General features: G+C 33.5%; 5 protein-coding genes across 5 annotated transcripts; 4 read left to right on the forward strand and 1 right to left on the reverse strand.

Annotated features, from left to right (window-relative positions):
- Positions 1 to 1,413: 1,413 nt before the first annotated feature.
- Positions 1,414 to 1,926, reverse strand: LOC135834106 (histone H3-5-like). Its single transcript, XM_065347944.1, has one exon. The coding sequence runs from the start codon at positions 1,924 to 1,926 to the stop codon at positions 1,414 to 1,416; it is 513 nt and encodes a 170-aa protein (XP_065204016.1).
- A 969-nt stretch (positions 1,927 to 2,895) lies between these two features.
- LOC135834107 (histone H4-like) lies at positions 2,896 to 4,813 on the forward strand. The gene is made up of 2 exons (XM_065347945.1): positions 2,896 to 3,002; positions 4,561 to 4,813. The coding sequence occupies exons 1-2, from the start codon at positions 2,896 to 2,898 to the stop codon at positions 4,811 to 4,813; spliced, it is 360 nt and encodes a 119-aa protein (XP_065204017.1).
- Positions 4,814 to 6,039: 1,226 nt separating this feature from the next.
- On the forward strand, positions 6,040 to 6,581 carry LOC135836583 (histone H3). The gene has a single exon (XM_065351506.1). It carries the CDS (start codon positions 6,126 to 6,128, stop codon positions 6,534 to 6,536), a length of 411 nt encoding a protein of 136 aa, XP_065207578.1. The 5' UTR covers positions 6,040 to 6,125; the 3' UTR covers positions 6,537 to 6,581.
- Positions 6,582 to 8,414: 1,833 nt separating this feature from the next.
- Positions 8,415 to 9,269, forward strand: LOC135836589 (histone H4). Its single transcript, XM_065351511.1, has one exon. The coding sequence runs from the start codon at positions 8,616 to 8,618 to the stop codon at positions 8,925 to 8,927; it is 312 nt and encodes a 103-aa protein (XP_065207583.1). The 5' UTR covers positions 8,415 to 8,615; the 3' UTR covers positions 8,928 to 9,269.
- A 1,637-nt stretch (positions 9,270 to 10,906) lies between these two features.
- Positions 10,907 to 11,711, forward strand: LOC135836586 (histone H2A). The gene has a single exon (XM_065351509.1). It carries the CDS (start codon positions 11,292 to 11,294, stop codon positions 11,664 to 11,666), a length of 375 nt encoding a protein of 124 aa, XP_065207581.1. The 5' UTR covers positions 10,907 to 11,291; the 3' UTR covers positions 11,667 to 11,711.
- Positions 11,712 to 12,714: the final 1,003 nt, after the last annotated feature.

Consider the following 12,714-nt stretch of genomic DNA (forward strand, 5'->3'; position numbering starts at 1 on the left):
TACTTAACTTACAATGCTTGATTAAATATATATAATCAAGGCTTGCAATATTACGAGGAATGAGTATCGAATTAAATTCGATACTGTTTGGATGGAAAATGGAAAAGAAAATACTAATAAGTTATAATGACTGAAGTTATAAATATTTCATTTTTGTCTTTGTGAAAGATACCTATAATTTCTAAAACTTGGGAAATATTTTAGATTTTGAACGGAGTGGTGCAAATTTTTGGACCATTTTTCATTTTATTTTTTGCCGATTTTAAAAATTTAGAAAAATTGCCAAAAATTTGACTTTTTTGAAATTTCCAAAATATTTCCCCAGTTTCAGGAATGACATCTTTCGATGTTTTGGCTTATAATCAATGCAAAATATTGGAGAAGAAAATTAAAAAAAAAAATTGATTTATCTAAAAATAAGCGATTTGCAAATTTGCGATTTCAACTGTTCAGTAGAACTCTTAAAGTATCCAAAATGGGTAAGGTGGCGCCAGAAGTGAAAAAGACCACTTTTTTTTTTTTTTTTTTTTGTTGAAAATGCTCCCTTTTTGATAGCTCATTCATTTCTCCTGTTCAAGAGCACCTCCGGGCCTAAAATGTTTTCTGAGTAAATTTGAAGCTCTCTGGTGAATTTTGTTAAAATTTGCTGACTTTTTTTTTGAACAATCCACTCTACTGTAAGTATTTGCTAGATACTGCAGAAGGTACCATGTAAGTAAAAAAAATACACGTACCTCCGCATGAATCTGTATAATTATTTTCCAATATAGGTAGGTGTTTAAGATTGGAAACCCCTGCTTTCCAAAAGCACAATCGATGCATTAAAGCGCAAACGATCAACGAAAAGCGCAAATAGTTACTTATAAATACATTTAACAGCCCCATTGCCACGAATGAAAATGTTCTTTTCAGTTTCTAGTCAACTTGCATAATATGCAGAAATTTCTATTTTTCATTCAAAACTTCGAAGTTGTATCACTTTTGAAATATAGGTACCTACCTATACAAATACGAATACCTGTAAATAAAATAAGTGGTGGTGATGTAACATGGAAAAATTTATTATCAATTAATGTTACGTCAACAATGTGAAATCTCAAATTGAAGAAATTCATTGATTGGTCCTGAAAAGGACCATTTTCATCATTATAAAAACGAACCAAGCTATATGCTGCTTCAGAGCCTCGTTTCCACTTCCGATTGATACGTAAATAAGCTTTGGTCATTAATAATATTCAATTCACTTGCTGAATTTTCATGTAAATTATTTCATAATCCATTGAATATACATTTCGTCGACGATGATTCATTACATCCGCTGATTTTGAACTGCTTTTGCCATCTCAACTTAAACTATGTAGGTACACGTAGGTAATTGGAAAAAATTATTGTACGCTAGGCGTAAACCGCTCGTCATCTTCCACTACGAAGTCTCATCGCAATTTGAATGTCTTTAGGCATGATCGTTACACGTTTGGCATGAATGGAGCATAAATTCGCGTCTTCAAAAATACTAACCAAATAGGCTTCACCAGCCTCTTGCAAAGCTAGAACTGCCGATGTTTGAAAACGTAGATCAGCTTTGAAATCTTGAGCAATTTCACGAACTAAACGTTGGAAAGGTAATTTATGAATCAATAATTGCGTACTTTTTTGAAATCGACGAATTTCTCTCAAGGCAACAGTTCCAGGACGATATCTGTGGGATTTCAATTTCAAAGCATCACCTGTACCACCAGGTTTCCGAACTGTTTTGGTAGCCATTCGAGTGTTGGAATTTGTTGATCCATTGTTTGATTTCGAGTAGCTGGGCTTATTATTTTTTGGTTTATTGATGCCGCCACCAGCTCTTTTTACCACGAAGATTTTTTTCCCATGAATTGATTGTTGAGGCGATCTTTTAGGAGTGCTTTTTGGACGAGCCATTCGGAATTCACAAACTATTCACTCAGTTACAATATTATTTAAATAACATACGAATAAAAACGAAATTAAAAAAAACAAGTTTTATTTCGGAAACGCGAATCCTTTTCTATTTAATATGAAATTGATTTTCAACACACTTTGACCGACGGCGGATTTTAAATTACTCGAACGATCATATTCGATTACAGATGGTTGGAACAATATACGAAAACACCTTAACAAATACCTATACTCGTAGCCTGTACCTATGTCTTGAAATAGTTGTATGATAATTTGAGATAAAATGAATCGTGGTCTCATTGGCTGAATTACCTACATAGGTATAGGCACTGTCACATTTTGAATTTTTGAATAATAACGTATCATAAAATCGTATATCGCCCAAGTGTGATAACAGGTACATATTTTCATTGCAGCGCTAAATATTCACTGACGTTTGCTAACCTAACAAGAACGCACTGGCAAATTTCCGTTTTGTTTTCATCACAGAATAAGAAAATGCACCTATCTAAATGCCTACTCGGAGGTACCTACATATGAGCACAGTAAAATTAAAATGCCGAATAAAATTTAAATAAACATTTCAGTAAGTAGGTACCTAATCAAATCTATTCATTCATTGCAGTTTTTCACATCCACATTCTCTCACAAAAAATTAAAAAACAAAAAAAAAAGTGGATCACGGTCCGTGCAGCGTGCAGTCAGTTGTGCACGCAAATTTTTCAATTCAAAACAAATCAAAACAAGCGTGGGCATTTTTAGTATTAGCTCATAGCTTAATGTGACAGTGATCTTGAAATGATCGAAGCGCTCAACACCTATTGGTTGAAACGAAGTTATCTTCGAACCAATCATAGAGCTCCATTCCCTTTATAATTTCATATAAATATAACATGCGTTTCAAATACCTTCATTGTATTGTTTGTTAGACTGTATTGTGCGTATTTTCACATACTCAAGAATTTCAAGATGACTGGTCGCGGTAAAGGAGGTAAAGGTTTAGGCAAAGGTGGTGCTAAACGTCATCGTAAAGTTCTCCGCGATAACATCCAAGGAACCCAGTTGACCAAATGCTAGCAAATTTTACGCTAGCACGAATGGTGCCGGAATTTGAGACACTTTTTTTAAAAATGCTAGCAAATCAGTAGTGATTAGGTCGCATTAGCGTAGCAGAATTGAGCACAAACAGCTAGGGTATAGCTAGCATAAAGCTAGCGAAAAGCTAGCATTTTGTTAGCACTTTGCTTGCAATTCTACTACGTAAATGCGACTAAATCGCGACTGATTTGCTAGCATTTTTAAAAAAAGTGTCTCAAATTCCGGCACCATTCGTGCTAGCGTAAAATTTGCTAGCATGAGGCTAGCATTTTGCTAGCGCAGGAAAAGTTTGATTATCAGGAAAATTATTTTTACTAATTAACTTTTAAAAATACTAGGAGGTGTTTTCAATCAGGTCAAGGTAGTTCTCCAATATCCAAAAATAGGCAACTGACCTCCTACGCTAGCTCACCGCTAGCATAGCGCTAGTGAGGTGTGCCAGAGTAAGTAGAGTGATAGCACTCTTCTTACTATCATACAAAATACTACCTTGAGCTTATATTAAGATTGACTACATACTTTATCTAAGAGTAGCAAAGTATACCATGAGAGAGAACAACGCTAGCAATTTGCTAGCATTAAGCTAGCGCTTGGGTTAGAAGTCTCTTTATTGAAAAATAAAGTTTTTTTTTTTTTTTTTAAATTAAAAAATTGCCAAAATTTAAAATTTGAAAATGAAATATCAAACAAACTAAAAATAAGAAATTTCAAAAACATTTGAACAACATTTTTAATGAACAAATTATACATTATAAAAAATGAAATGATTACAAGAATGATTTTTCAATAATGGAATATTCTTCAAAATTATTGTTCAAAGTTGAAAAGTAGCTAAAATGGAAAGGAAAAAACCTACCTGTTAAAATGAAAAGCATTAACAAATGTGAAATTTTTTTTAAAATGAAAATAAAAAAATCATTGAGAAACGAAAAATTACGTAGGTATTTAGGTATCTGTTAAAAATATTTAAAAATTCCATTTAAAAAATGAAGAAATGGAAGTATTTTTCTGAAAAATGGGTGAAAGAGATTCACTGAAGTTTTTCTGTACTTGCATGAGTAGGCTATGAAGGAAATGCCAGTGAAAAACATGCTAGAAAAAAAATGCCACATACTTGCTCGCATTTTGCTAGAATCTAATTCCATACAGAAAGCTAGCTGAAAAGTGAGGGCAATCAGCTAGCGTTTTTCTATTGCTAGATTGCAAAGTAAAAGCTAGACGAGAGAGACTAGAGATCTGCTCGCATTTTGCTAGCATTAGATTGCTAGATAAATGTAAGCAGATAAATGCAAGCGTATTGCTAGTGTAGAAAAGCAAGCAATTATCCGTTAGTAAAACGCTAGCATTAAGCAAGCACAATTATTGTGATACAAATGCTAGCTGAAAAAAGCGAGAGAATTGCTAAAGAATTGCTAGAACATAATTTGCCAGAAAAAAAGTGCTAGCAAATTGCTAGCTTTTTGCGAAAGATTTAATGCTAGCTACAAAAAGCTAGAAAAATGCTAGCACTTTCCCAAAACGTGAGTAAAATGCTAGCAATCCGCTAGCACTTGGTCAACTGGGAATAACCAAACCAGCTATCCGTCGATTAGCCAGACGTGGTGGAGTAAAACGTATCTCTGGATTGATCTACGAAGAAACCCGTGGTGTCTTGAAAGTTTTCTTAGAAAATGTTATTCGAGATGCTGTAACCTACACCGAACACGCGAAAAGGAAGACCGTTACGGCCATGGATGTAGTCTACGCGCTGAAACGTCAAGGTAGAACTTTGTACGGTTTCGGAGGTTAAACTCATCGAAGATCCAGATCAAGTTCATTGGACCCATGTTTTCATTTTGAAAATAATCTATCAACATCAAAACGGCCCTTCTCAGGGCCAACATATTAATTTCTTTCAATATTGTGAAATGTTGAAGGTTGCAGTTGGCATAATTTTCAAATTTTTCAGTTTTCATAATTGATCAATCAAATTAATGAAATTTTCAAAAGTCAAAATGGAAACTGTTGACGGAATTTTATCTGAAGAGGTTTTAATTTAATAAAAGTATGATATCGACTATGACTATTGACTACCTATTGGTTGGGTAATTTGGTATTAGTTAAGGGCAGAATGATCCCATTCTATTCTTCATCTATTAGTTCAAGTTTAGCTTTAAAATTGAAAAAGTTCGTTGATCAAATTCAAAGATTATTATCTGTCTTCGTCTTCAAGAATATTCATCGCGAACATCAACCAAAATTAAAAGTTGGTATGCTCTGTTCACATGAAAACACATTTGAGTGAGAAAAAGACCATCTTGAAAGTTGAAGTATTGAGATTTATCAATTTTTGGCAATACCATTCATTATAATGTATATCTATCTACCTACAGTGTGTGTACTGAGTACCCGAATTTGAAAATGATGAAGATTCGAGGTCGTTTACAATTACAACGATCAACGTGAACGTCTTGAACACAATATTCAGTGCCTATGTTTAATACCCCCTTGTTCTGATGAGAAATATTATTATTTGTATTCATCTTGTACTCGTATTTTATATAAACTGAGTATTATGAATGTTTTATTTTTTTGTAAAAATTGAAATGTATAATAATGTCATTATTATACATTTCAATTTTCAAAAAAAAATATTCTCCCCTGAAAAAGCAAGTCATCGTACAGAATATGTAGCTATTTAAAAACCGCTTTATAATATGTGAAATTCCATCTGAATAATGTGGTTTGAATAGTTCGATGATTGCGCTGTTTGCGTTGTGATAAACATGTTTTTTGTTTCAATGATTATGAAACGAATATTATTATTGATTGAAATTCGAATAATATGAATTAGCATACTGTAATTAAAGTTGAAATTGCATTGTAGCGTTATTTTATTTTCGAGATATCATTATTTTATAATGCAACAGTCATCGTAAGTCATTTAATGCTACGTCATTGGCTTCTCGAATAGCACGTGGCAGCCAATAGAATTCGTCGTTTTCAAACACGAGATCTGAAAGTGTATAAATACTCGATGATCTCTGTCGTGTACGTTATTCGTTTACTTTGTTAATCATTCGTTCAGTCGTGTGTTTTTGTGCATTCCACTTCACTTCGAAATGGCTCGTACCAAGCAAACCGCTCGTAAATCCACCGGAGGAAAAGCCCCGAGAAAACAATTGGCTACCAAAGCTGCCCGTAAAAGCGCACCAGCCACCGGAGGAGTCAAGAAACCTCATCGTTATCGTCCCGGTACGGTCGCTCTTCGTGAAATTCGTCGTTACCAGAAATCGACCGAACTTTTGATCCGTAAATTGCCCTTCCAACGGTTGGTTCGTGAAATCGCCCAAGATTTCAAAACTGATTTACGTTTCCAAAGCTCTGCTGTTATGGCCTTACAAGAAGCCAGCGAAGCTTACTTGGTCGGTCTTTTTGAAGATACCAACTTGTGCGCTATTCACGCTAAGCGTGTGACGATTATGCCGAAAGATATCCAATTGGCAAGAAGAATCCGTGGTGAACGAGCTTAATTCAGTTGAAAATATACTGTTTGTATTAAAACGGCCCTTTTCAGGGCCACCAATTTTATTTCTTCTCGAATTGTGGTTGTTACCGGTGGTGAATATCATCAATAAACTTATTAATATTAAATAATACTCTTATCGAAGTCGAATTATGAATCAGTATAATTTAGAATCTATTCAATCTATGACTCGATGTGATGTGAAAAGCGAAATATTGATTGTGAATCAGTTAAATTGATAATTAAATGAGTGCTCGAATTGATACTTGAAAGTTGAAATGTCGCAAAAATCAAATATCAATCAATTTTTTTCTTTTTTTCTTGATATTGTAGCCAGGTATTATGATTTGAGAGAATGAGAGATTAAGAAGCAAAACTCAAACTCGTTTGCCAGCCAAATCAATTTTTTTTGCAGTTTCGAATAGTTTTTCATGCTTCATGGGTATAATACTCATTTCTTGGTTGCTTCGATTTCTAGTGAAAATGATCTCGTAACGTAAATTTCGAGTGGGTGTCAAAACTCAATTTTACCATAAGCAGAAAAAGAGTGATGACTAACGATTTTTTCTTTATACAATTTAATTAATGCTTCTGATCACATACAAACATGAGTATGATGAATTGATGAGATGAAACCTATATAATAGGGTCATTAGAAGTTGAGTTTTGAATGTTTTGAGTACAAATTTGAGGAAATAAATTACCTTCAATAAAATCTCACAGATTTTGTGAAAATGAATTTTGCGAATTGATTTTTTCTTCGATAATAATTATTTTGTTACTTTATTTACTTACAGTGGTAAAGGTTAGAACGATCGATTACAGTTGTTTTTTTGGCCAAAATTCTTGACCTTTGGATCAAAACTCACTTTTCCCAAACTTGTCCTTCACTTTTTTCACATGAGATAAGGAGACTACGTACTTGAATAAATATTCTACACAGATTGGGACCATTTTGGCAGTTTCGAAGTTCACCCACCTTACTTGGAAATCATTTTTCCTTTATTTCTCGAAATCAACTTTTTGGCAGAAGTGAGTTTTGCGTCTACGCTCCTCATTTATAAACATACATATTTAAAACTATCAACCTCAAATTGATAATTTGCATTCAAACGCCGACAAAAACAGATCGATATTCGAAATTAGTTTACTTGCACAAATGTGCTTGCGTTCTTGTTTATCAACTGCATGCCTGATATTACCTGTAACTACATTGAAGGTAATATTGCGGAAAAGCTAAGTATATAATACTAACTTCACATGATTCCGATTTATTATAACACCAATCATTTCCGTTGTGTATAATGACCAACAAGCCTAAAGAATAACGTGGAAATGATATTAGCAATAACATTTAACATAGATGATGGACAATTGATTGAATGAATTTTTGCAAGTAGGTACACTGTATGCCTACATACTACAACATGAAGTGTGCTATGTAGGAAATTCATGTTCGACATTGCCTCAAGCTCGTAATAAATCATTTGGATATGAACGAATATGAGCGGCTTGCTGCGCTTTCGATTCGTACACCCCAAAATAACAATTAAAATTTTTCAAATACATATTATTAGTACTAAAAAAATGTATAAAATTAAAGATCTCCAAAAACGAGTAGGTAAATGAAATCACATCGATCAAAATTTTATTACTCAACAAGGTAAAATTTGAGATTCATTCAGTTTTAATAGGCGTAATTAAATACCTACTGAAAATTTGAATTTTGAATCTGAATAAATGACAGTCGAAATGAATATTTTAATTTTTAATCTAAATTCCAAAATTCAATAAAATAATTTTCCAATAAATAATCGTTATTTCAATACACAAAAAAAAACGTTACTTCGTAACTTCGTTAGGTTCAAATTTAAAACGTAAACTGTATCCTGATTGGTCGAAGCGCGTATACGCAAAATTAACGGAGTTGCATGAAAAGCGAAACGTTCATTGGTTGATGCATCAACCAATCAGGAAACAGCATTTCCGTTTTCGTTTCATATAAATACAGCCGAGCGTTTCGTAAGGTATTATTGTGAATTTACGTTCTTGTTGTTAATTGTTGTGTAAATCTTCATTTGCCAAAATGACTGGTCGTGGTAAAGGTGGTAAAGGTCTCGGAAAAGGTGGCGCCAAACGTCATCGTAAAGTTTTACGTGATAACATCCAAGGTATCACGAAACCAGCTATCCGTCGTTTAGCCAGACGTGGTGGTGTGAAACGTATCTCTGGATTGATCTACGAAGAAACCCGTGGTGTCCTCAAAGTTTTCTTGGAAAACGTTATTCGTGATGCTGTCACCTACACCGAACACGCCAAGAGGAAAACCGTCACCGCCATGGATGTCGTATACGCCTTAAAACGTCAAGGCAGAACCCTCTACGGTTTCGGAGGTTAAGCGCGTCCAATTTGGAATATTTCCAGATTCAAAATCCGTTAAAACGGCCCTTTTCAGGGCCACCAAAATAATTTCTTCCTACAATGTGAAACAGTTGTTAAAACTTGATATCATGAGTATGAGTTGGTGTGGTGAATTCAATATTGAACATAATATGTAGATCACAATTTCACATGATCACATGGAATTGAATGCGTACCTCGCACCGTCAGGTTGGGATCTCATTTCCAATTTTCCGTGTGTACTGTGTGGTCAATTAAAATTAGCCTATATTGTCTCGTAGACTTTTCTTTTTCGTCACTCAAGTCTCAAGCTGTACCCAAATACCCAAAAAGAGATACGTTATATTGGATTGGAACTTGGAAGAAAAAGATGATAAATTGATAATATAGAGAAGCGTGAATGAATTATTCAATTTGTGATTTTTCTTCCGAATGTAGTATTGGTTGTACTTGATAATGTTCGTTCATAGAATTTGTTCTGTTCTAATGATGTGGTATTTTTATTTTTCAAATTCACTCCAGCGAAGGAAGCTCAAAATAGAAATGTATGTTTGTTGTTCGAAATTCAAATCGATCACTTATGTGATGAATACGAAGTAGGGAATAAATTATTTACTCTTCAGTTGGGTGAAAATTAAAAATGATGATGTATTTTGAACCGCAAAACACAGAATTTCCGAGTACCAATGCTACATTAGCAAATCAGTTCTTTTTTCATTTTTTAAAATTGATTTCCATATGTTTTTGACATTTTCAGAGCATTATTTCACCGAATTTTCTAGGTATACTTTTCAAACTAGGGTTATAGCAACATAAGTATTATTTGTAGTGTTATTAATTTTCGGAAAATCTATAGATTTTGGTTAATCAACAATTTTTTTCAAGGTGTAGGCACCTATACTCTACATGAAACCAAATATTTACGATTTTCTGATGTGAAGGTTAAAGGTATTTCGTTCAGTTCGGCATTTACAAATGCTCTCCTGTGATTCGTTGATAACATATTTCAAAAGTTTACTCTTTTTTTCAAGTTCATAAGTTACTATTGTTCCCAACTTTCCAAGTCTTACAAGACAGAGAGTTTACATGACCTTGAAAAGCGAAAACTTAAAGCCTAGTTCACAAACAAAAACGTAAAACATAAGATATAAGAAAATGTTCTTTGATTGGCTAGTTCTTATGTTTGACGTAAAAAATACCCATAAGAATGGGAATCTTATGTCAAAACGTAAGAATTAGCCAATCAGAGAACGTTTTCTTATGCCTTACGTTTTACGTTTTTGTTTGTGAACTAGGCTCAATACTCGACTGTGATTGGTTTTAAAAATGTTTTACATAAAGAAGTTGAGATTGAGAATTAAAGATCACCTTGAAACGTATAGCTGGATTTTGGAAGTTTAGAATTGTCTTGTTGGAATATAGAATTCGAAAAATATTTTTCAGAAATATGATTCAAAGGATGATTTATAACGTCATTGTTTCAATAAAATACTTTGCATGATAATGAATCAACGTTTCAAAAAGAGGGAATGAAGCTCAAAATCATTTTAAAAAAATACTGTTCGGCGATTGGTTGAAAATGATAATTGTGATTCAAGATGTATTCGGTTTTCTGTTATCATTAGTAATTCAAATTTTGATTTTTCGAAAATTTTGGATTGAAAATTAGTCTGAATAAAACACAACGCAAGAATGTATAACAAATGTTACAATGATCAATCAATCAACCAATAATTTACATTCGAGCAATTAGATATGCAAAATTTCAAAATGAACTGAACTTCAGCTCACATACACAGTTACATTTCAATGCTTGATGATTTCTTGTCTCATTCATAAATCATAATATTTTATTCGTCCTTTTTACTTTTCACTTTACATTCACAGATCTACTATCAACTCAAATGCTAACACACTTAACACTTCCCTTTCCACGCGATTCAGCCAATTCTAATTTCCCAAACTACATTCATCAATCAGAATTCTAATTGATACGACACAATGTGATTGCAAATTCATGAAGTATTTTACGTAATAATATTCGTAATGAATGGAAAACTAATTCATCAATTTATATCTTGTAACAAAAGTAATCGAAACAAATTATGTATCGCTCAAAAAAACAAGTTCGTAAAACACTTTCATACGTATAACATTACTAGTACTTAACGTTGTTTCATAAAAGAGCGATTTCAACCAATGAGATCTCGGTAAATGAAATGAACGAAATACTCGCTTGTGATTGGTTGTAAAATTTTAACATTTTTGATATATAAGCTACGGTGTCCTAGAAGGTGTTATTATTCAGTATTCGTACATTCTAGTTCTTCTGTATTTGTTAACGTGTTTAATCTCAAGAATCATGTCTGGTCGTGGTAAAGGCGGTAAAGTCAAGGGAAAGTCAAAGACCCGTTCTTCCCGTGCTGGTTTGCAGTTCCCGGTTGGTCGTATCCATCGTTTGCTCCGGAAAGGAAATTACGCTGAACGTGTCGGAGGCGGTGCTCCAGTATACTTGGCTGCCGTTATGGAATATTTGGCCGCTGAAGTTTTGGAGTTGGCAGGTAATGCCGCTCGTGATAACAAGAAAACTCGTATTATTCCGAGGCATTTGCAATTGGCCATCAGAAACGACGAAGAATTGAACAAATTGTTGTCCGGTGTCACCATTGCTCAAGGTGGTGTCCTCCCGAACATTCAAGCTGTTCTTTTACCGAAGAAAACCGAGAAGAAAGCTTAAGCTTTCCATCATTATCTAAAACGGCCCTTTTCAGGGCCAACAAAATCATTTCTTCACTAATGTGATTCACTAGTCTTGTGGTGTGGAAAAGTTTCCATATATTTTTGCTTAATTGAAACTGAATGAAGTATTTTATTTTACTTTACTTAATTACTTGTCTGTTGTCTCAATGATGTTAAAACTACGAACATCGATAAACCATTATCGTATGTAATCTAGTAACCACAATAGTAATGGAACGAACTTTGTCGTGATTGAAAGATGTTGCAAAGAAAAAACAGACGATTAATCAAATTTTGATTGTTGAGAGGGTGGTAATAGTACATTTTGAAACTAGTTTTATTCCAACATTCTGTTGTGTAGTAACCTTTTCGAAACATAGGCTAAAACATGAATTATTATCTTTTTTACTTCGTGCCAAAATATGAGGGTCTTTTGAGATGTAGAAAACGAATCTGAACCTCCTTTTTTTCTTCGAATTTTGTCTCCTTTTCTTATTTGTAATGATATGAAAATACAGCTATTTTCTTCAAAAAAAAAAAATAAAAAAAAAATAACTTCGATTTTTCAAATTCAATTTTCCTTTGTTGAGTATGTAGTTGTTTAAATATTTTATAATATTGATCAAAATAGACCAGAGCTTTGGGTTATTGAACCAATCCGTGTGGATAGATTGTCGAAAAGTTGTCTCTCGAAATTGAAGGGCTGATGGGGAAAACAGCCATAGTCACCAAAAATCGATTTCGTTTTTATTGTGAATTCTTATAATACTTTGGTCGAGAAATTCGATGGTGATAATCGATTTTCACAAAATAATAATCTCAGTAGTCAAATACGTCTTCGAAAAATCGATATATCGATTTTCAACTTTCGATAGTTCAGGAAAACAACCATAGTCAATAACTATGGTTGTTTTCACCACTGAATTTCGCCAAAATTACACTAAAATCGTTGACTATGGCTGTTTTCCCCAATTGGCGCGTTTTGGAGCCAGAATTTATCATAATTTATTTCCCGTTGGTGAAAACAACCATAGTCACGGATTTTA

This window comes from Planococcus citri, chromosome 2 (genome assembly GCF_950023065.1).
Source record: "Planococcus citri chromosome 2, ihPlaCitr1.1, whole genome shotgun sequence".
NCBI lineage: Eukaryota > Metazoa > Arthropoda > Insecta > Hemiptera > Pseudococcidae > Planococcus > Planococcus citri.

What these genes read in the sequence shown, in the direction of transcription:
- LOC135834107 (XM_065347945.1), top strand. Translation starts at nt 2,896, where the DNA reads ATGACTGGTCGCGGTAAAGGAGGTAAAGGTTTAGGCAAAGGTGGTGCT. An exon ending in ACCCAGTTGACCAAATGCTA is followed by an intron (nt 3,003 to 4,560) that starts GCAAATTTTACG and finishes GTAAAATGCTAG; the next exon opens with CAATCCGCTAGCACTTGGTC.
- LOC135834106 (XM_065347944.1), bottom strand. Translation starts at nt 1,926, where the DNA reads ATGGCTCGTCCAAAAAGCACTCCTAAAAGATCGCCTCAACAATCAATT.
- LOC135836589 (XM_065351511.1), top strand. Translation starts at nt 8,616, where the DNA reads ATGACTGGTCGTGGTAAAGGTGGTAAAGGTCTCGGAAAAGGTGGCGCC.
- LOC135836583 (XM_065351506.1), top strand. Translation starts at nt 6,126, where the DNA reads ATGGCTCGTACCAAGCAAACCGCTCGTAAATCCACCGGAGGAAAAGCC.
- LOC135836586 (XM_065351509.1), top strand. Translation starts at nt 11,292, where the DNA reads ATGTCTGGTCGTGGTAAAGGCGGTAAAGTCAAGGGAAAGTCAAAGACC.